This window comes from Amphiura filiformis, chromosome 6, assembly GCF_039555335.1.
Source record: "Amphiura filiformis chromosome 6, Afil_fr2py, whole genome shotgun sequence".
Classification (NCBI taxonomy): Eukaryota; Metazoa; Echinodermata; class Ophiuroidea; order Amphilepidida; family Amphiuridae; genus Amphiura; species Amphiura filiformis.
This window is the reverse complement of record NC_092633.1, coordinates 12,375,953-12,401,324: the sequence shown is the minus strand read 5'-3', so window position 1 is coordinate 12,401,324 and position 25,372 is coordinate 12,375,953. Positions and strand designations below refer to the sequence as shown.

Genomic DNA, 25,372 nt, shown 5'->3' with positions numbered 1-25,372 from the left:
TTCGGTATGCGGAAACCTTCCACGGTTAGGGCGGCGCTTGCACTCGCATATTCGCTAAACTGCCGCCTCCTTCATTTGCCAACCTTTATCGAGGGGCGTGTTTGAGGTTTTATAGTCATACATGTAGGCCTACCATTTTCCAGCCTGATGTGGCAGTCAACGTCAACGTGTTGAAGCAGCTGTTTCGCTCGCGCATCTATGTGGCGTATTAAGCGTGTGCATGTGTACACCAGCGCTTTGACCGAACGCTAGTAATTATTTGGCTGTGCCCAATTAAATGCTCACTGTACTGACATCACTACCACATCAGGATGAAAAATCGCATATCGCAAACCAGCCGAATTTGTCATAGGTTTGAATTGTAATAGAAAAACCGTGAATATATGGTCTCAAACTCTGAAACATCTGAGCAGAAACGTGTCCTTTTTACTGGTTTAAAGTGAGTCTGTAGCTGTCGCCATCTTTGGAATATAATACAACATTCTCTGGCCAAACATCGGGTTAAATGTAAGTAAATAGTTCAAATCGTCTAAATTCAATAATATCAAACAGTCACGGACATTAAGTCAAGGTTACATGAGAAGTTTGGGGTAGGTCACGCATTTCCTTGGTATAAAAAACAGCCAAAAGGATGTCCAAAATTCCCTCTTTTTATCACAACGCGATTTATTACGAAACAGCATTTTCATAGGGCATACGCTGGTTCTTTCAATTCTAATTTAAAATCTGTTCGTCACATGCAGTCTGATTTGGTATCTATGTTTTCATCAAAGTCTTGGGAACTAATGTGGACAGTAGTTTCGTTTAAAAACGGATACTGTTTAAAATATCAGTATTTACGCGAGCGACATTTTGAGTGTGTAAAATGCATTGAAAATTGTCGGCTAAAGAATGCATAAATTAAAATCGCGAACAGTAATAGCAACAATAACTATCTACATTCCAAGCGGAAACGCTTTTCATAAGCATACCACCTATTTTTGGGCAATCGCTGCAACCGAAATATGAAATTCCAGGCCATCTGTAAAAAAGAGCGTGAGCATATTTTACTATGAACTTGGGACATCAAAACACATGTTTTAATTGGTGTCAGACCTATTTTAATGATACGATAATTATGCCCCCAATAATGGCTTTCATTTGAACTATTATTTGTTAAACTGCTATTTTTACTTTTTGAGAAATTAATGAATTTATCGAAAAACTCAACGGAGAGTGTCACCGTAACAGCTACATGCCTTAAGGCCATAATCACAAAAATAATCTACACGCGTTCCGTGTTTTATGGAAACTGGTCACGGATGTATATCCCGGATGAAGTAAAGCTACAAACCGCTATCTCAACTTAACCCTCGTACATCGTAGCTCCGACCAGAGGATGATTTAAGCACTTCCCACCACGCCACTGTGTTGACTTACGGTTAGCACAGCTTTGTGAGTGAACATGACACCACTGCTCACACATTGCATTGACGGGCATGGTTAAATTTGAATTTGGACAAATATATTTACAATAAAAACGCATTCAAAATGCTAGTCGATTTCACTTTTGATGTTACCTACAGAAGGTGTGAATTATCCTTTATGCATACATCACTTTTGTTCTAAAATCGACCAAGTAATAATGACACACGCACAATAACAACATCTTTTGTACAGAATTCAATGGGATTTGAAAAGTAAAGTTGAAAACTCTAGTATCATAACACGTTTGCAGTGCATGATGGGGCTTCCTTAAATCATCCTCTGAACTCCGATAATCCACCACAGTATTAAATGATGCTATGAAGTCATAATGTGAAATGTGAGCGTACCCTGGCAAAATTGTGAAATTCTGGCTTTGTACAAACTGATATAGGCAAAATTGATTCGGCTAAAAATTCCCGTTAAAATTCTACAAACACGTGATTTTCACCGGCTTTTCTCCTAAAATAGTAACCTGGAATGACTGTTTCAATCTTCCTAAAAGTTGGTATCTCAGTCTTGGAATAATTAAAAAAGAGCAGCATGAAAATCATGGATTTTACTGTAGAATCTGTATGGCCTCTACCCCACTGTATGGTCACATATTTAATGGTCGGCCCTATCCCCCTGGTATATGTGCTGGGGTAAAAATCACGAAAATGAACGCAAATGATGGATCCACGATTACCTCAAGTCATTTGGGTCCCGGGGTTTGGCGAAAATACCGGCGTTTTTTGACGCCGGATTAAAACCTTACCTCATCACCATGATCACCCACTTCGTGTAATGCGGGCGATGCGGCCCATACACGATCAAAATATTGATCAATATTGGGGATCATAGTATAGATGCAGAAGTGGATACAAAATCTACCATTGAGCGTGTTCAATGGTAGATTTTGTATCCACTCTTGTACTCTTTTTTTTATATTGATCAATAAGATTGAACGTTTATGGGCCGCATAATGCGGCCCATACACAATCAAAATATTGATCAATATTGGTGACCCTAGATGCAGGAGGGGATACAAAATCTACAATTGAGCGTGTTCAATGGTAACTTTTGTATCCACTTGTATTCAGGGTCTTTGATATTGATCAATAAGCTTGAACGTGTATGGGCCGCATTAGACAGGTCTAACCATATAGGCCTTTATGTTGTCGTTGAAGGTGTTTGGTTTAGGGGTTTAACATCTTCGCAAACTGGCAAACTAAATCAGTCCAAAGGTCATCAGCCGATATTTCTATTAAAACTACCGTTATCTAGTGTATAAGATGATATCTTGTGCTTCTTGGATATGGTTGCATAATAACAGCAATATCAGGAGGAATATTTGTGTTTTTTTACTTGCATGCCAATAACATCATGATCAAATTAATATCCTTTAGTATATTTAAACCTTTACTTCAGATTTTGGGACGTTCCCGTTGTCAATGAAGGATCTCTATGCACTACTATATATTATATAACATTATATGCAAATAAAATAATGGTCGACCGTCAACTCATCCTTTTGCAATCTAATAGCTGATAGCGGTTGCTTATGATTTTGGAGTGTTTTTCGCCACACACTATCAACGATCCGTTGCGGAGTAATTTATTGCAAGCAATATAGGTGATATTCACGCATCAATTATTCACTTCTTAATTACCGAGCAAGCAAAATGAATCAAAACTATCACAAACGTTCTGAAAGAGTGAATTGACTGAGTGATGTATTCAATATAATTCTTGAATATAGTAAGGTATTGTCGGGACAGTATAACTACATTGGCTGGTTCTGATTATCATAAATTTTGAATCTGCTCTACCTATTGGAGAGACCATTCTCAGACAAGGTAAGTTTACATGGTATAATTATAAATCTGTAATGGAGTAGTATATAGTTTAAGAAACTGGTTATCTAGGTCAAAGCGCGATAAGTGAACACAAACGCGAGATTATAATTCAAGAAAAATATATACAACACTAATATTTTGGGATTAAAAATATTATTCTGTTTTGTCAAATGAACATAACTTCTTTATCACTAACTTGTAATAAAAGTCCAATTTTAATATTTTGGTCAATTTGAGGCAATAATGAGCCAAAAACATAAATTGTGCATAGTTTTTACAATTACAATCATCAAATTCAAAGACTTGGTACAAGTATAAGGGTTCAAAATCTTGAGTATATTAAAAGGTTCGTATTCACGAAACAAGTTAGACCAGGTCTAACTTAAGACGTGGCTTTAGACGTGATTTAACCATCGAGATGTAGCTCGATGGTCCAACTATATGGAGATTAGTTCTACAACCCTGGACAAAAGGGTTGGAATGAAATTAGTACAGTATTGCAAATGAGCCCCCGTTCCCCCCGATCAATGTTGAATCCTGACATTTTGTTCATGTGCGCTCAGTAGTACCCAACATTGATTGGTGGGGCAGGGGAGGTATTGGGGGCGAGGGTAATGTTTAGACTTGACACTCAAGAAAGTGCCATTTCATCACTTAAGAAATAACGAAAATATGGCCATTACAAGGTGCACATTCTATTTTTCATTCCAACCTATTTTGTCTAGCATTGTATTTGAAAAGTTGAAAAAAAAATCATCTAATTTTGGTTTTTGGCCATAAAATGAAAAGTAAATAAGATATGGACCTGCAATTTGGAGGCTAAGCAGCTCTTATCATTATCAAATTAACAATAGCTAATCTGTCATATTTAGGGACTGGTCACTAAAATTCCTAATATCCTATTTTTGGCCCTGTTTTGAAACACAATTGATCACTTTAAATGCCAAAAAATTAAGTCTACAAACGCGTAAAACATTATTTAGATCAACAAAAATCTTAAATCTATTCTGTAGAAAATAAATACTAAGGAAAAAATAAAATGTCGGGATCAAAAAAAAAAAGCGACCATGCGGGATTCGAACCGGTGCGGTCAAATCTGCCCGTTTAACTGGTACGCGCTCTACCAATGGAGCTATTTAATGTTACTCGATTTGTTTGCGATAATTTAGACCATATCAATGTATGAGTTTCACGGTATGCAGCCACAATAAAGATTTTAATACTATGTCTCTGTACTGTTTACAGGCTTGCATACCGTGCATTTTTTTCTATTTATGTCAAGTTTTGGAATCTAATTTGTGAAGAACAAGTCTGAATACCGTGGTTCTCTATTCAATAAGCCAATTATTATTGCATAAAACAAGTGGATTAGTTTAAAACACGTTTTATTCATTTATAAAGAATCTATAGTACAAAAGTGCACGTAGAATTACAACGCCTCAATAGCTCAGTGGATAAGGCGACTGGCAGTTAACGGAAGGGCTTGGGTTCTATTCCCGGCATTTAAAAAACCCAATTTGTTTTGTTTTAATTTGCTTTTGCCTATGAATGAAATTAAATTAAATGCTTCGTTTTTGTACTGAACATTTGATTTTAATTTTCCTTTCTACAGCCTTACAATAAGAACAATATAGCTATAAAACCTGTAAAAAAACTATCTACTGAAGACGATCTAATGATTTTCTATGTATTTTGTATATTTTTTAAATTCAAAAAACATTTATTGCATTTATAATATTTCATTTACATGTAAAGGGTAAAATGAACATTTCTTGGACGTACAACACTTATAATGCAATATATGACGTTATATGAGCTACTTTAGTTGAATTGCATGAACTTCATATTAAAGGCTGCATGTACATATATTGACCGCTCCCTTACACTAGTGACACTAAAACAATTTTGGTTTTGTCATTGAAGAAAAGACAATTAATTTTTTTATTGTGATGTAAATTTTCATGTAAATCGGACGAAGAATAAAAAAACTATAGCTATAAAACATGTGTCATTATGTAATTTCGGGTAGCCTTAGAGACAACCCTGGACAAAAGGGTTGGAATGAAATTAGTACAGTATTGCAAATGAGCCCCCGTTCCCCCGATCAATGTTGAATCCTGACATTTTGTTCATGTGCGCTCAGTAGTACCCAACATTGATTGGTGGGGCAGGGGGAGGTATTGGGGGTGAGGGTAATGTTTAGACTTGACACTCAAGAAAGTGCCATTTCATCACTTAAGAAATAACGAAAATATGGCCATTACAAGGTGCACATTCTATTTTTCATTCCAACCTATTTTGTCTAGCATTGTATTTGAAAAGTTGAAAAAAAATCATCTAATTTTGGTTTTTGGCCATAAAATGAAAAGTAAATAAGATATGGACCTGCAATTTGGAGGCTAAGCAGCTCTTATCATTATCAAATTAACAATAGCTAATCTGTCATATTTAGGGACTGGTCACTAAAATTCCTAATATCCTATTTTTGGCCCTGTTTTGAAACACAATTGATCACTTTAAATGCCAAAAAATTAAGTCTACAAACGCGTAAAACATTATTTAGATCAACAAAAATCTTAAATCTATTCTGTAGAAAATAAATACTAAGGAAAAAATAAAATGTCGGGATCAAAATAAAAAAAGCGACCATGCGGGATTCGAACCGGTGCGGTCAAATCTGCCCGTTTAACTGGTACGCGCTCTACCAATGGAGCTATTTAATGTTACTCGATTTGTTTGCGATAATTTAGACCATATCAATGTATGAGTTTCACGGTATGCAGCCACAATAAAGATTTTAATACTATGTCTCTGTACTGTTTACAGGCTTGCATACCGTGCATTTTTTCTATTTATGTCAAGTTTTGGAATCTAATTTGTGAAGAACAAGTCTGAATACCGTGGTTCTCTATTCAATAAGCCAATTATTATTGCATAAAACAAGTGGATTAGTTTAAAACACGTTTTATTCATTTATAAAGAATCTATAGTACAAAAGTGCACGTAGAATTACAACGCCTCAATAGCTCAGTGGATAAGGCGACTGGCAGTTAACGGAAGGGCTTGGGTTCTATTCCCGGCATTTAAAAAACCCAATTTGTTTTGTTTTAATTTGCTTTTGCCTATGAATGAAATTAAATTAAATGCTTCGTTTTTGTACTGAACATTTGATTTTAATTTTCCTTTCTACAGCCTTACAATAAGAACAATATAGCTATAAAACCTGTAAAAAAACTATCTACTGAAGACGATCTAATGATTTTCTATGTATTTTGTATATTTTTAAATTCAAAAAAACATTTATTGCATTTATAATATTTCATTTACATGTAAAGGGTAAAATGAACATTTCTTGGACGTACAACACTTATAATGCAATATATGACGTTATATGAGCTACTTTAGTTGAATTGCATGAACTTCATATTAAAGGCTGCATGTACATATATTGACCGCTCCCTTACACTAGTGACACTAAAACAATTTTGGTTTTGTCATTGAAGAAAAGACAATTAATTTTTTTATTGTGATGTAAATTTTCATGTAAATCGGACGAAGAATAGAAGAACTATAGCTATAGAACATGTGTCATTATGTAATTTCGGGTAGTTTTAGAGACAACCCTGGACAAAAGGGTTGGAATGAAATTAGTACAGTATTGCAAATGAGCCCCGTTCCCCCGATCAATGTTGAATCCTGACATTTTGTTCATGTGCGCTCAGTAGTACCCAACATTGATTGGTGGGGCAGGGGGAGGTATTGGGGGTGAGGGTAATGTTTAGACTTGACACTCAAGAAAGTGCCATTTCATCACTTAAGAAATAACGAAAATATGGCCATTACAAGGTGCACATTCTATTTTTCATTCCAACCTATTTTGTCTAGCATTGTAGATTAGATTTACATACATTCTACAATATTGTAGATCGTATTTTGTGCATACAGACCTTACAGTTTGCTTAGACCTAGAATTTTATGACTCTATGTTAATTTTGATAATCATGATAATTGATTATAGCTAGTTTTGTTGTACAAATAAAAGAGGATTTAGCTATGTTTTCTTTGACAAAACAGGGTTATATATTTTAATCCAAAGAAAATTAGTGCTGAATTTTTTTGACATTCAACTGGGAGTAATACTTTTTTTTGTAATAAACAGACCATAAATAGACCAATCTCATATCTCTCATTTCAGTTCAGGTTTTATTTTTTCCAATTACAAACATGTTACAAAAATACATAATGATACAAAATAGTAAGAAACATGATTAATTAAAAAATATGACAAAGTATAAGCTGTGGATAAGGATGCCAGCTACTAAACACGCATTACAGCGTCATGTTGTGGGACACTTACAATGCCAAATTAACATGATTAAGCGAAAAAGACATGTGTAATTTAATGCATTATGAAGAACAAGCCTTGTACATGTTGTTAGTAGAAATTACGCAAGATGTATAAGTGCGAGATTCAACAAAAATATACAGTTGCAAACAATTATATATATATATTTTTATAACCAGTAGGCACGTCTATAAAATAAGTCATTAAACAATTTCCACAATAATAAATGTAGGTTATTTATTACACGCGTGCCATGTGTGCAGGGGTACACGTGCAAGTAAATGTCCAAGCTTACCCCAGCTTTAACGAAGGCGACTATTTACATACACAGTACTAGTCAGTGATTATTATAATGATATTAAAATGATAGTAATAATATTGGAGTTATATAAATTGCAAAATAATTTATTGGTGAAAACTGTAAGAAAACTTTACCCGTAAGGCAGATACAGCAAAATTAGCACAAACAGACGAAAAACAAGTTCGATCAGAAATCTTGAGTCTGTTGCTTAAAGGTTCAGTGATTTGCTCATCAAAATTCAGATTTTGGTACCTTTGTCATTGTCATAGATGTGCTAAGATAACCTGCTAGTATTTCAGCCGAAAGTTGTGTAGTTAAAACAAAATAAGGCATTTGCATGAATCTGTAATTTATATCTCTCTCTGGGTCAGATGGCACAGGATTGCGCTGCTGTGGCCTTCACTTCTATCAAAACCCAAACGTGTTGCACCATACAATCCGTGTGATGAAACATTCTTCACATCATTTGTCCAAGATGTTGATGGACGTCCCCTTCCACGATGGCCTTCCACGGCTCCCTGAAGAAGCTGCTTCTCAACCCCACCATCCTTTCTTACAATGTTGCCAAGAAGCGCAATGTCCTCTCAATGATGGACTTTCTGATGTTTAAGTCTGTGCCAATCTTATTCAGGACCCAGATGTTTGTCTTCTTGTCTTTCTAAGATACTCCAAACAGCCTCAGTAGGCCTACCATCTATCTTCTTCCTGTCATTCTTTATCATTGTCCAGGATTTGCACCCGTATGTAGCAATTGAGAAGACTGTTGCACGAAGTAACCGTACCTTGAGGTTGATTGATAAACCACGACTCTTCCAGATCTTGTTTTGATCTCAGATGTGCTATTATTACCTTTTTTTGTCTATCATTGAACCCAGGTATTCAAATTGTTTAATCTCCTCAATCTTTTGACCATCAAAAAGTCCTCTCCAGTTCCATTTCTATCAATATCCATATTTATATACTGTCAGTATATAAATTAGCTACATGTATTTGAATGGAGCTTCAACGTCATCAATTCTGCTGTTTTCGTTGTTATTTGCCAAATTTGTTCATTTCAAAAATACCAAAATGACAATTTGAATGACTTATCCTTCACTTTTAAGCAATTTACAAACAATTTGTTTTTACACTTGCGCTGGGATCACTGAATGGGTCTTTAAAACGTGATTCTGTATGAGCCAGCCAAAGAGAGTCGGTACACGTTCGGATGATACTTTTTTGAAGGAGAAACAAAAGGCGACTCTAGCTGCGAGTTGTTTTTGTCTGCCCAGATAATGTCGCAGAATGAGATGTAGGAACCACGGAAATATTAAGTGTAAATAATGATTCCCGAGGAAGAAAAGGACGAACTTTATGGATAATTCCATTAGAGACTTTAATGTTTCTATAACAGATGGTAACCAGAATGGGGGATTCCATTTGAAATCTGAACTTCGTGTGTTGAAGATTAAGGTCATTTATTTCACAGGAGGTACATATTTCAACTGGAATATCTTATTATACTCTCCTCATCTTCCCTATATTATCTCTGCCTGAAAACATAAACTTATCAGCAATAAGAGGCAAAAAGACAAAGAGACAAAGTCCCGTCACATGTACAGGGTCACATGACTATAAATTACTCGTACATACTCTTATTTTGCAGCATTGCTGCTTTTTGCAGAATTCAGTACACAGTTGTTATTTAGCAGACTTTTGTGCGATTAAGGCGATTTTAGTAGAAGATCAGAATTTGACACAATTTCGTAAAATTTCCTGCAATGGCCTGCGATTTTACAAAATTGGCCAGATTTGCAGTGATCGGTCAAAATAATTTAGCAAGATTAGTAGTAATCAGGTAAAATTTATAGCATAGTTTTATGCGATTTAAAGCTATTTTTGTGAGTACTAGTTCACCTGTAGCTGTGAGAGTAACTGATAGCGATGCTATTTGACCCCTGATGACCCCTAATTTTGACCTTGGTTGACGGCACTTTTATTTCGCACATATATTCCCCTCATATCAAGGATTCAACCCACCAAATTTGAGCCCGATCGGACAGAGTTTGAAATTTGAACCCTACGTGATGACCTTTGACCTCGGTTGACCTCAATTTTATTTTAGGCATACATTTCCCTTGTCCACCTACCAAGTTTGAGCCAAATCGGACAAAGTTTGAAATTTGACCTCTCCATAATGACCTTTGACCTCGGTTGACCTCGATTTTATTTCGGGCATACATTCCCCTCATATCAAGGATTCCACCCACCAAGTTTGAGCCCGATCGGACAAAGTTTGAAATTTTGACCTTTGACCTTGACCTCCGATGACCTTCAAAACCACCCGGTCAACATGCTTTTCCCGATCCCGGACACACACACCCCCACAGACTTCGCTGGTTATTTTAGCATAGTAGATATATTGCGACTAACAGCCATTTGATCGATTATTTCCCCCATGTGACACGATGCCTGATACATAAAGAGTGGCTAAAAATGGTAAACCTTTGACACCAATTTTAACCTATACTTCCCCAAAATATTTCAAACTCCACTTTACATATTATCAAAGTATTACCTTTAAACATAAGTGCTGAAAAATCTATGAAAAAAATTCAAGAATGTTCATGTGAATGAAAATATTGAACTTTGTCGATGGGTAACGCTATGTTTGCTGGTTGCTACTTCCAGAAAGCTACATTATTTGTGAGCTATTAACTCTCTCTCGCATGCTGAATTACCACACCAGTTTACCATCATATTATGGAACACATGAAATAGTAATCATGCAGCTACATGCTTGAACCATGATTGAACCGTATGATTTTAAAAGCCAACATTAACAATGCAGTAACTAGCAATTAACCTTAACATAACATAATTGCCCTGAATAAAATAAATATACGTAAGTAGTACATTGAAAGGGAGTTGCATATAAAGCGGAATTTCGTAAATTTTATTCAAATGAACATAATAACCAGATTGTCAAAATGTGGGTGTACCTTTTTTTGACAACCCTGATGTACATCTTGACGAAGATTAATACCAATTCCGTGTTCTATAAAGATTCTGGTAATATGAATCGTACAGTTGAGAGCACATTTATTTCATTTTATTTACAACCAATGATATTACCCGCATATAAACAAGTGACATGTTAAGTTGCTTCAATCATTAACAATTCATAAATGACTAGCTATACATACGGTAAAGTAATATTGTAAAGATTCTGAAATATATTTCCTTTATTAAAAAGCAATTCTTGCAGGGCCTGTAGCACTAGATCCGGGCACAAGATACCGAGGAGACATGTTTCTTCACACCGTGGCAACTGCTATTCAGTAACAATCTGAGGTAGATTGAAGAGCTCCTTTTTTAAATACGGTAAGTCAATTTGTATATATCTTTATTTATTGCCGGTATTTGGACTAAAATGTTGAAAACGAGACACTACGTGTTTTATTGTGATATCAAACTTTACACTGTGAAGCGCCAGTAATTTAACATTATTTTATGATGACCACTGCAGCATAACTTTGGTATATAATAAAATGACATCACAAGCATCCTTTAATTTATCTCAATTGTTAGTTAGTTTGATCACAATAATGGCCTGAAAAATATGCACGCCCTTTAGATCTGAAAATCCAGATTTTCAAAGTGTCTAAATACGAAAAATAAAGCAAAAATAATCCACACTAAAATTTTTTAATTTGAGGTGCACAATTCCGTGATTTTGTATACATTTTATTACATATCCAACCAAGCTTTTTGCAGTAAAATTCCAGGCGTTTTAAGAAAACAAACCTGGAAAACCAGAGATTTCTGTTATGGAAAATTTACTCCTCTATAGCGGGGATGTGCACGTATTTTCTGGAATAGCCCAAATTTATATAATTATCCACATGAATTATGTATACAACACACTGACAATTTTATCATCCGAATTTAATCCGGGTTCTCTCAAGGTGGATATCATAATCGTTTAAAAATACATTCAAGTATAGGGGGCTGCATGTGCAAGAATTATTATGAGCCCTGAGGGAAGGTAAAATGGGGGGGGGGGGCAATTTTTGGCAAGCCGATTTTTGCCACACATTCATGGAGCTCCTACCCCTAGGTGTTTCATCCGACATAAAAAAGGCCGCACGTATTTACGCCCAAGCGACTCGAGCTAGTCGTAGATCTATCCTTTGCGTTCATTTTGGGGATAAAAGTTTTACCCCAGCTCCTAACCCAGGGGTAGGACAGCCTGTCAAATATGACCATATAGAGTAGGGATTGGTGATCGAGGGCCACCACAAGATTCTACAGTAAAATCTATAATTTTCATTTTGCTCTGAAGAGATATCAACTTTTCCCTTTAGGTTGAAATTTCTATTTAGGACACAATCCGGTGAAAATCGCATGTTCGTAAAGGTTTTCGACGAAAATGAATTTTGTCTGTATTTCTGATGGGTGATCAGAGATTATCAAAACGGATTTGCCTTTTTGAGCAAAAAATACATAAAAACATGAATTTAGCGCGGTTTTGAGACAAATTTAACCCTCTAAACAGGATTACTGAAATATACCCCTAAGCAGGATTTTATCTGATTCTGAAAGGTACCACCCTTACAGGTTTTTGATAAAATAAACCCTTAATCATATTTTTTTAGCGCGGGAAAAACTGAAATAACACTCGATGTTAAGGGTATACTTTTTCACACTGAGAAAAATAATTGTTTAAAGTGCATTCCGTGAGATCACTAATGAACAAGATATCTAGCTTGAAATGCAAGTGGCCCCTACCCATTGCCTGATTAAGCAAAATTTAAGGGGGTACTACACCCCTGCTCAATTTTGTGCCTATTTTTGCATTTTTCTCACAAATTATAGCGCATTAGTGAAAAGTAAGATATGTATATTATAGGGGCAAGGACTACAACTACTGTACTGGAAATTTTATTTCAACACAGACAACAGTTGTGGAGTTACACAACAATAAATCAATAAATCAAGCCTTGAATTGCTGAATTTTCAGTGCAGTAGTTATAGTCCTTGCCCCTATAATATATATATCTTACTTGTCACCAATGCGCTATCATTTTTGAGAAAAATGCAAAAATAGGCACAAAATTGGCCAGGGATGTAGTACCCCCTTAACCAAGTAATGCTGATCTTCATTTACGAGATTTAATAGCTTGCTTAATTATATTATGCATATAATCAATATCAAGTTAATTAAATGTGATATGCTCGTCTGAAATATTCATGTTTTATTACATCCTCACACACAAATTGATTTTTAAATTAAATATTTCCCTAAGATATGATGTGAGTATCGATCAGTGTTAAATAAAAATCACTCTTCAGTTCATTAAAGCAACAAATCTTTTAAATTAATCATCCATAGAGTATTTTTATTTATTTATACAGATAATGAGATATATATACATGCCCTTATTGGAAGACATCGACCATTTTATTCACATGTAACTTGCTTTTTGAAGTCACATTGGATTCAATGAGGTCATAATCATAATAATGTGCAGAGTGCATCTATTAAACAAATAAATTTACCCAAATAATGTTTAGTTTTACAATTAAGATATTTTTGGTGTAAGGATACTTTTTGGCGCAGTATATTATTATTATTATTGTGTCTGTGGGTGTGGTCTTTGTGGGGGTTGGGGTTAACCCCATGTGTTCAGTGCTTTGCTAACTCAAACTTTAAAAAAAAATGCAACCCCTTAAAGAAATCCTTACCGAATAGGGTGCAACTCTAATTGAAACGTTGTAAACATGTTATATTTTTTGGGTTTTGATTTAGATGAAAACGTTTTAATACCATTAAATGTCGGGTTATACATGTATAAAGATCATGGAAACGTTTTAAAATGTTTTGTATGAAAACACACTACAACAATATTTTTAAAATGTTTTCAAAACGTTATTGTAAAATATTTTTGCAAACATTTTTGGCAAATATTAATTTGTCAACACTTAAATAACATCATGTTAGATTCTTATCAACAAAAAATGTTTTTGAATGTTTTATACACTTTATATGTTCTTTATATAACCCGACATTTATTACTAACCTTTTGCGAATGATGTCAAAAACGTTTTGTGTTTGCTGTGATAGTCTCATTTCAAGACTGCCATATCCCAACCCTAAACACTAACCGTAAAAAGACTGGACTCAAATCTAGCAAGTTGTACCCAGTTCGGTAAGAATTAACCTTTATACATTGAACATGTGTTTTAATATCTATATTTAGCTTATACCAACGATCTTCACTATGCGCCTCTCTTTCAAAAGGCTTGTGATATCTGTAGTCATCGGAACTATTTTGTTATCGTACACCTATAAAAGACAACGGTCTGCTGTCCAAGAATATAGCTCATCCTCTTCAAAACCTGTTTCCATGGTATCACGATCCAATAATACAGCCGCTGCAACGAAATATAGGTAAGACTTAATAACGCGGGGGCTATAGGGGGTATAGTGTATCTCGTCTCAAGTTGAGAGAAAACACAAATTACGTGGGTTTTTTTGTATCAAAACACATGATCATACGGGTGATTTTCAACCCAAACGCCAAATGAAACCCTTAATTTTGACTTCGTAGCTTCAAAAGACCCCCCTTTTCCTGTTCGCAGCTCCAAAAGACCCCCTTTTACCGATCAGACGTCAGCTCTCAAAGCCCCACCATCGCAAAATTCCGGGGAGCATACCCACCAAAAGATTATGATTTGCCATCCCCCTCCCCCGGGGAAAGCCATGTTGGTTTTTGCAGCGGCAGGGCGAGATCAGTGCGTTTACGCGGTTACGTCGCCAGCGTATGGACAATTAGCTCTTAATTACTATGCGTTGTATCGGCCCGCGGGATCCAAACGTAACTTTCAACTTGAGACGAAACAGACTACCGTAAGTTTATAACATTAAGGGGCCATTAAACTTTATGAGTACGTACCACTTTTAAGACCCATATTTTAAGCTCCTCCCATTTTCTGCAAAATCGGTACATTGTAAATGGATTTCAGCTCTGACGAATGTCAAATGCACCTCAAACCCCAATAAATTTGATAATAACAGAACAATGTTGCATTAAGGGTACTTGCCCATGAGTTTCATTCAGGGGCGTGTTTGAAAAACGGCACAGCGCATTAGTAAAAAGAATAAAAAATACTAAAATTTTCGCCGGGGTTCGAACCACTGCCAATTGCACTATGAATGCTAAAGATGCCTATACTGTGCCACGGTGACTGTGGTTAGCATTCGGCGATTTTCAAAGATATACATATCAACACGTTTCTAGTGTATTGAAAATCAGAATTTGGTAGGAATACGGTCATAGAAAGACATATGACTCTACTTGTCTGTTTGTTTTCATTTAATACAAATTAATTTTGATGAATTGAACTGGTACGACTCTTAGCACTCGTGATAAACGACGATTAATTTAGTAATAATAAAATGAAAACGCTGGGTCATTCACGACGTCATTTGTAATTTATGTCAAAACCTGGGGAGGACCACACACATCCGTGCTGCATGTATACGTGCGCAATCGATACTCAATGATCCAGACAATAGCGTTTGAATATACCGCCCTGCTTGACACATCGGGAAGATATACTATAGGCCTACCCTAATACCTTACAATAGATACCCCACCGTAAATAGCTCTGTTCATTACCTCGCTGTGCTAGTTTATACGCGTAGTGTACGCACTTTTGAACCATATTTTGTTCAAAAATGATAGGAAGGGACTGTTTTCAGCTAAAATGTTGGTTATCAGCAGATGCTTAATGATACCGGGAAGTGTTGCAGAAAGGTAAGCGTACTCTTTATTTATTCAAAATGTCACATATCAATGAATTTAAATTTGAAATCCAAAAAGGAAATGTCAGGTCAAAATTCTCACCTTAGAATTATTGTGAAATAAAATCAAACCAAATGTAGGCTCCGCAAACAACGTCCAATTATTCCCATTGGTGTTTGCTACACGTGCATATAATAAATTATGATTTGGGGCTAATTTGAGAAGAGTTAATGCCTCGAGTTTCAAAATACACCGAGTGATGTTTTTGATCAAAACATCGACAATTCAAGACTCTGTAAAAACAAATCAAGAATTTTCTGGGATAATTGCAACTAAGTATAATGAAAGTTATGATCTAAGCTACCAGATGCATCATTAATTTCCTGACTATGATATTTAGTTGTGGGATAAGATTACTTTAATGTTTTGGCGGGATTATTTCCCGCCAAAAATTTCAACCAAAAAGAGCATGTAGCCTTAAGTACGAAATTGTGTCCCCCATTTTACATTATGAGCACCACAATGTAAACTCATGGAAAGCCCATTTTCTCTCAAACCATTATTTTACACCATCTGGCGATACACCCCAATTAATATTTAGCGGTTTATACAGACCCCTTCCAGACCAGTCTTGGTACTTCATGAAGAAATATTCCATGTTAATGTCATGTCAAGTCTGCAGTTTGTTATGTTAGATCTGATAAGAATTTAGTATACTGGTTTGAGGCGTTTTTAAAGCATTTTGGCAAATATTTGTCCACCTCCATTATGTACTTGCAAAAGTGTAACCCCCGGTGAAGCATGATTTATGAGCATGGAAGAAATCACCTCTTTCTTGTTATGATACCTCAAAAAAAGAATGAAGTATACTGTTCAAATAATTAAACAGATATGAATTTCCACGGGCAAACGTTTGGTTCTCAAAAGATGATGTTTTATTGTTTACATTGAAAGTAGGTCCATGGTTCGTGTATTTTCCAGGGCAGTCTGTCTCATTCTTGTGGAAAACCAAACGAATCCAGCTTAAAAACAAATAAATTGTAAAAATAACATCAGTGCGCATAAAAATAAATAAACTCCTCAACAAAAGTTTTTTCAAGCACCTACATTTCAGGTTATTTGTGACATGTTCATATCATGCTGCATATAAATGGATAGCTACATTATCCCCCTTTACAATATTACACCACATTTAAAACAATCACTTTTTTTCACGGCTGAATACACGTCTTGTGAATGCAGTGGGGGTCTCAAACAGAATGTGCCAAATTGACCATTATTCTGTGCTCAAACAACACTAGTCAATAACCTCAATAGCGGTTGGAAAAACCATACGCAGCCAGAATAGCCATCACCTCCTCCTCATGTTGCTCACCAGCCTGGTCACACATTGCTGTAGGATAGCATTCCATTCTTTAACCAGGATTCGTCCCAGGTAATTCAATGTGGTTGCATTGGCTACTCTAGCACGCACAACACGACCAAGCTGGTCCCACAAGTGTTCAAGTGAGTTGAGGTCTGGGCTGATGGCAGCCCATTCCATTCTATCTACTCCCATATTCTGTCTGTGGGGGCGACCTTATCATCTGGGAGGATTGCACTAGGTCCCAGGTTGTGAAAATATGGAATGCAGCTTGGTGCACATAGTAATGGTCAATTTGGCACATTCTGTTCAAGAGACCCCACTACATTCACAAGACGTGTATTCAGCCGTGCAAAAAGTGATTGTTTCAAATGTGGTGTCAAGGGAAAGGGGAGTAATGTAGCTATCCATTGATATGCAACACGATATGAATATGTTACAAATAGTCTGAGATATAGATGCTTGAAAAAACTTTGCAAACTTTTGTTGAGGATTTTCTTTTTTCTTTTTGTTTAACTTCAGAGATCATAAAGAAGAAAATACATTAACCAAGATAATCAATCATAAACAACAAGGACACCACAATGATGTCAGGCTACCGTGGTCCATCCGCCGTACTCGTTACCTGCCGAATTTTTACACCCAAAAACATGCCAATGAAACAAAGCACTACTCAGATTCAACCATTGTTTACTTGCATCACAACAAAGCAGCAGGAACAACAACTAAGAACTGTTTAATATCATTGGCAACTTCAACTAAACGTAGAATAGGAACGCTTCTAAGCAGTCAAGGAAGAACGGCTTTAGATCGTTCCTGGAAGAGTCAACCTAATCGACTAAAGGCACATATTTATATGGGAGGATATGCTTTTGGAGTCTGTAACTACTTAACATATAAGCCTTGTTCATATTTTACAATACTCCGGGATCCATATGAGCGACTGATATCTTCATATAGTTATTGCAGGAGGGCAAGAAGAGATCAGATCTGTTCTGCTCTAGGTGCAAATAACGTATCGATTAGAGAATGGGCATTGCATCAAGGCAGTTTCTTCTTCCAACAACTTTTATTTGATCCTGCCTTTTGCACATCGCATTTTATGAAGAACAGGACTTTAATGGCGATGGGCGGCATAGCTCATGATATTGTAGGATCAGATAGAATTTATGCAGCACCATGTTGGTTTAGACAAAAAGTCATTATGCATAATGCTCTGACTAACAACCAATCAGAAATGTTGTTAAATTTTTGTCTTGAAAATCTTGAAAGATGGTTTGCTGTGATTGGCTTAGTTGAAGAATACGATACGTCATTGGCGCTATTACAAGGCGTGTACAATGTTCCATTCAAGAAATGTGCCACTGGAACGGCAATAAATAAAAGCAATTATTTGAACCTGCATCCTATGGAAAAAACAACTAAAAATGACACTAATGCAGCAAGAAAAGAAACGCTAAAACAATTAAAATTAGAACTTCAGCGAGATCCTCTTGTTTCTAAAGCATTGTCAGCTGATGTTAGACTATATAAAAAGGCACAAGAGATATTTGAACGACAAAAACGGACATACAGAGAACGATTTGGACAACTATAAATTAATACAATGTTATAACATACATACATCCTGTGAATTTTGAAATGTTCTAATTTCTGGGATAGAAGACATCATACGAGTATTCCAGTGCTCACTTTATTAAAACAACGTACGTGTCAGACTGAGATTGACACCGTAAGTAGTCTAATATGCACCTTCTATATGGTCAAATTAGACCCTTTCATGGTTATAATTTGACCACAATTTAGGGGTAAGGTGCATATTAGACTACTTACGTGATCAATTTGACCACGCTGTTTTACAGTGGCGAAAATGTCCAGGTTCCTTAAGAATGGTCGCCAAATGGTTTAATTTAGTTTCCACAACTGCAGGGTATCACGAAAATAGTTGTGGAAGAAGTTAAACGGATGTGGTGCTTGAGTGAAATAACAGTCGAAGATGGGGGAAGGTGGCCGACGTCTTCCAAAAGCGGGGGGACTCGGAGTTCCGGTTGCAATAATAGGGTCACTTGATAAATGGACTTGACAAATACGTACTGAATGCACATGACAATGTATTGTGTGAATGTGATGCAAGGTCATCTCATGCCTAATATGGTAGCTAGATCCCTCATACCTTGAAGGAACTTTGTCTTCTGCTACACATCCGTGAATCATTATCGCCACCATTTTCCTGATACGTTGGAGAAACCAATCAAACCATTTGGCGACCGGTATGTTAAAGGCATCTGGACATTGTTTAAACATCATTCCGATGTAAGCATCGGAATACGCGCATGATGTCACCATAGGGTGACACTTTTATTCCATTGATTAGCCTAACCTTACTTATTTCATGCAAAGAACATTTCCAGATAGTACTTTAATGTGAAGTGGACAGGATATTGAATGAATACCGTAAAAACTCGCTTAGAAAGAAAAACAATTCCAACACTCGGAACAAGACAGAACACATTCTCTTCAGTTAATCCGACTTGAAGCAGTAGGTTTTTATTTCAATTTTTCTAGTAAAGATGGTTTGATTGTTTCGAATGGATTACTGTTCAGGCTATGTCAACGAATTTTTTCAGTCAGTTACTGTCCCATAGATATGCTGCTGCCATTGGAACCATCACCAGCTTTTAAGATATTCCACAATTTCGCCGAATGGTTGAGATCTTTAACAGAATGGCAGGTAATGAATCAAGAACAGATCAGATGTACTGCTTTAATAAAGATTGACCGACGAAAATGTGTCATGCCTTTAGTCACTTTTAAAATGCTACCGCCGTCCATTCAGAGTTATTCAGTACTTGTAACTTTGCTTGCAACGGTCGTAGGAGATCCAAAAAGGTGTCAAAATGCGCAGAATAAACTTATTAGAAATATAAAGTTATCCAATGCTTAGGTTTAAAAATTATTGGGTCTTTTCCAAGTATAAAAAAATGTTGTGCATATTATTATATAAGCTAGTCATGGACGGACCGTAGCGGTGGCGATTTGGCAATCCTCCACATGGACCACATCCTACGTGCTGTCTACGAGGGCCACTAGGACCTTCACGAGAAGGTAACATAATTATTTTATTTTATATAGCATAGAATATAAATAGCCATAAATAGGCATATACGGATTTATATACCTCATCTAAAGTTTCCCGTCATCTGATTGGTTAAAAGCGCGGGCATAGTTTTGATTATATACCTCATATATAGATTCCTGTCATCTGATTGGTTGAAAGTGCAGTCATTGAATTAACTATGCCCGCAAAATGAACTATGGACCGGTCCATGGAAATGAACTATGGACCGGTCACGTGCGTCACGTTCAAACTGCGCGTTTTTCCCAGCGTAAAATGATATTACGCACGCGTTAATGTTTTCACGCGCTATCAATACGCAAAAATCGCAGATTGTAATCTGTGTGCCGTTCGCATTGAAACTATTAATTTCTCTTCCCAAAATCGATGCTTTTAACCAAACAGATGACAAGAATCTTAAGATTTGGTATATAAAACAAATATTGACTGCTTTTTATTCGGGACATGGTTAAAATTATAGGCCCGCGGTGATCTCAAAACCATGAATATTTGTATACTATGCCCGCAAAAGTAACTATTCCCCGGGCATAGTTCTGCGTGTGCGTTGTTCCCAGCGTAAAATGATATTACGCACGCGCTAATGTTTTCGCGCTATAATTACGCGGAAATCGCAGATTGTCATGATCTGTGCAGTTCGCATTGAAACTATGAATTTCTCTTCCCAAAATCGATGCTTTTAACCAAACAGATGACAAGAATCTTAAGATTTGGTATATAAAACAAATATTGACTGCTTTTTATTCGGGGCATGGTTAAAATTATAGGCCCGCAGTGATCTCAAAACCATGACTATGTCCTCGGCTACGCCTCGGGCCATAGTCATGGTTTTGAGATCACCTTGGGCCTATAATTTTAACCATGCCCCTCATAGCAGTCAATATTTGTATAATATTATCAAAGGAAATTTCTTGAAACATATCCAGTACTCATATTTTATGGAGCTACAACGTTTCGAGACCCCCTGTCGAGACCCAACTGGTCTGATCTCTTGATCACGTATGAGTGATTCCAGGTGCACTGTTGGTGTTTCTAGATGATGGAGTGTCAAGTGCTCTGGCTAATGTGGTCATACGCGTGACTTAGGTTGAATGCGGCGCCCCTTCATTGTTCATAACTGTATCCCGTCTGCGTCTTATCCAAATGGCTTCTCTGATCCAACTGGGGTACTTCTGGTCTTCGCGATGAAGGATCTTCCAGTCTATAATATGGTTTGTTGCAGCCATATGTGGTCGCTGATAGCTGATTTATGTTGGTCGGATACTGATGTGAGTCTGCTGGCTCTGGTAGGAATTTTGCCGCATTCAACCTAAGTCACGCGTATGACCACATTATCCAGAGAACTTGTAGAAATACTCCATCATCTAGAAACACCAACAGTGCACCTGGAATCACTCATCAGTCCCAGAACAACGCCCGGGGGGGGGGGGCACTCAATACATATGTGTTTTCATCACCGAGCAGAAATCCACGGGAAAGGGTACTTTTTTCATGCATAGTCGTGGTCCGCGCGGACCGCGAATAGGGTAGCTATTTCATGCTTTTTTGGGGAAAAGGGTATACATTTCAACACAGGTCAGCGTTTAGGGTATGGATTTCACGGACATGAGGTCAGCGATTGAAGGTACTGGATTTGGAGGACATGAAGGGCCGGTTTATTGACCACCTTTTCAGGCATTTCTGGTCAGTGAAAAGGGTACCTTTTTATGGTGGTCGGCAAAAAGAGTGCCTAAATATTAGTGGTCAGTGAAAAGCCTCCCTTTTTTACAAGAAGGTCAGTGATTAGGGTAGGTATTTTCACATGCTCGAGATCCGTGTTTAGGTGTGAAATTTGAGGGCCTGCTTGATGATGACAACACATAAAAGCATATAAGTGCCCCTGGGGGAACAACGCCAAATATGGATTAAAAGACCTTCGACCTTGGATGTACAACAGCATGTTATGATCTAATGGGAAACTGTGCACATCAACAAACACCATTTCTATCAATAAAAATTCCCTTTAAAAGGGAAGGCCAGCGTCAATGCAGAAGAGGTCTTGTAAATAGTTTGGGTCACCGTGAAAGGCATTTTTTAGGATCACGCTTACATCCATGTTACATGACAGTTCACCAAATCATCAATGGTGAGAACATGCACACTGAAACAGCAAAACACATTAACTCCTATAACTCCTGTCAACTCTTTAATTCATTACTCCAGATTGTTCTGTATTTTTGTCTTTACTGCTTTTTACCCATGCTTATTATAAAATCAAGAAATACACTGCAGTTGTTAGTTAATTCGCTATGTTAACTCAACTTACATGCACATTTTATTTTAAAATAATTTTATATTATTTCGCAATGTATAGTTTACTATAAAGTAGATAGTGGCAAGCACATGATAAAGGACTAATCATTCACTACAATCTTCACTTTTAAACTGTATTTTTTGAATGTGTTGATTGTTAGTCCGAAACTCCTGCAAAGCTATGGACATGGCATCTTACCTACTCCATTCTGTAGTCTGCATTGTGTGTTTTCTCAGTCTTCAATCATTTTGTTAAATGTAATTTTATGAATCAAATAAAAAAGATAGAAATTGGCCTCACTTTAGTTATGTGTCATTTTACAGTATTTATCATTTATAAAGTAAGACAATAATTTATTTATTTTCTATAAGTGCATGTCAAAATATGGGATATATTGTTCAATATTATAGCTAGCCCTAAAAACTTTATTTTCAATCGGATTTTTCCGTTGAAAAGACAAAACTGATGTTAAAGATAGCAATAATATCATCAATAACATTTTGAGTCAATTTTATCCATAAAACGATACAGGATAGGATAGATAATTACTTTGACTTCAATGTGGTCCATATAATGAAGATTTTGATTCCACAACATTATTAGATCTGTTATCAACATATCAATTATGCACTCACAGGCAACCAAACATCATGCTATGCTCATAGTCCACTGATATGACCTCGTGATCATTCCCCCGCTTTGACCATGTCATTTTTTTTGATATGCTGATTGCTGAACAAGTTTATGTTTATATGTGTAGGCCTAACCTATGATAACTTTTTAAGTCATAATTAATTCAAACATAACTTTGGCAATACTCAATCGTTTTCGTTCGTTGAAACGGCAAAACATACTTTCTTTTCCTTGCAAATCGAATAAGCAGACATCAAAACATTTCCACCACGAGAAGTAAAAAATAATTCATACCAATAGAAGAAGGCTATAATCTTAGCTAATCTTTAGTGTACACAAACCCCATCTCAGAATTAGGTACCAGCGCCCTATGCGCTGGCGAAAAGGCAACGGCCGATATAATTTGAAACCACATAAATTACTAGAGTTGGTTCTTCTCTTGGATTTGGACCAAGCTTTAGAATATCGACTGTTGCGTTTTGAAATAAAACAAACCAGAAATTTATCACCCATAGTAAAAGATATGGCACATGTACCGAATACATGTACATACATTGGCTGACCTTGTGGATTTCCTGGCCCAGCCATGTTAACCACATAAGGAGATTATACGATTAACCTAGTGCAGCTATTGTCATAGCAGGGTATTATTATGTAATACTCCTGATCCATATTTGGCGTTCTCTTGGACTGCTCATACGTGATCAAGAGACCAGACCAATTGGATCTCGAAATGTCGTAGCTTCATAAAATGTGAGTACTGGATATGTTTCAACAAATTTCCTTTGATAATCTACACGAACTATCCTGATGAATCTCTCAAGAATATACGGATACAACAAATTATCTTTTATGCATGCTTTTCGCCAGCCCATTGGGGGGCTGGTACCTGTTTCAGGTTTGGGGTCAGTTTACTCAAGAGATTATATTTTAGTGGTATTGGAATGATTTTTTTTTTTACTTTTTGTGGTTAAATTTTTTAAAAATATTTTAATTCGATTTGTTAGGAAAAGTAAGTATGTTTTGCCGTTTCAACGAACGAAAACGAGTGAGTATTACCAAAGTTATGTTTGAACTAATTAATTATGACTTTAAAAGTTTAAAGGCCTAAATGTAACAATAATAGTTAATATATATAGCATCATATGGTCAGCAGAAGAAAATCTGACATCACCTATGATGTCATATCAGTGTCCTTGACCGGGGTCCTTACTCCTTGACCACTGAACAGCGTGATATCATGTTGATAACAGATCTATAGAATCAAAATCTTCATCATATCCCCGGATCATATCACAGATTCTCAACAATCTGTGATCATATGGACCATATTGATGTGAAAGTAGTTATCTATCATATCCTGTGTCGTTTTATGGATAAAAATGACTCAAAATGTTATTGATGAAATGGTTGCTATCATAAACATCAGTTTTGTCTTTTCAACGGGAAAAATCCGATGCAAAATAAAGTTTTCGCCAGCCCATTCGGGGCTGGTACCTGTTTCAGGTTTGGGGTCAGTTTACTCAAGAGATTATATTTTAGTGGTATTGGAATGATTTTTTTTTTACTTTTTGTGGTTAAATTTTTTTTAAATATTTTAATTCGATTTGTTAGGAAAAGTAAGTATGTTTTGCCGTTTCAACGAACGAAAACGAGTGAGTATTACCAAAGTTATGTTTGAACTAATTAATTATGACTTTAAAAGTTTAAAGGCCTAAATGTAACAATAATAGTTAATATATATAGCATCATATGGTCAGCAGAAGAAAATCTGACATCACCTATGATGTCATATCAGTGTCCTTGACCGGGGTCCTTACTCCTTGACCACTGAACAGCGTGATATCATGTTGATAACAGATCTATAGAATCAAAATCTTCATCATATCCCCGGATCATATCACAGATTCTCAACAATCTGTGATCATATGGACCATATTGATGTGAAAGTAGTTATCTATCATATCCTGTGTCGTTTTATGGATAAAAATGACTCAAAATGTTATTGATGAAATGGTTGCTATCATAAACATCAGTTTTGTCTTTTCAACGGGAAAAATCCGATGCAAAATAAAGTTTTTAGGGCCTAGCTATAATATGGGCATAATTTATGCATATAGTATTGAACAATGTACCCCATTTGACATGCACTTATAGATAAATAAATTGTCTTACTTTATTAATTTAATAACTTCTTTATTATAAATAAAAT

At 36.2% G+C, this 25,372-nt stretch overlaps 1 protein-coding gene across 1 annotated transcript; it reads left to right on the top strand.

Annotated features, from left to right (window-relative positions):
* Positions 1-2,974: 2,974 nt before the first annotated feature.
* LOC140154982 (uncharacterized) lies at positions 2,975-20,033 on the top strand. Its single transcript, XM_072177647.1, has 4 exons — positions 2,975-3,302; positions 11,196-11,311; positions 14,191-14,381; positions 17,624-20,033. The coding sequence occupies exons 3-4, from the start codon at positions 14,212-14,214 to the stop codon at positions 18,696-18,698; spliced, it is 1,245 nt and encodes a 414-aa protein (XP_072033748.1). The 5' UTR covers positions 2,975-3,302; positions 11,196-11,311; positions 14,191-14,211; the 3' UTR covers positions 18,699-20,033.
* The last annotated feature ends 5,339 nt before the right edge of the window (positions 20,034-25,372 follow it).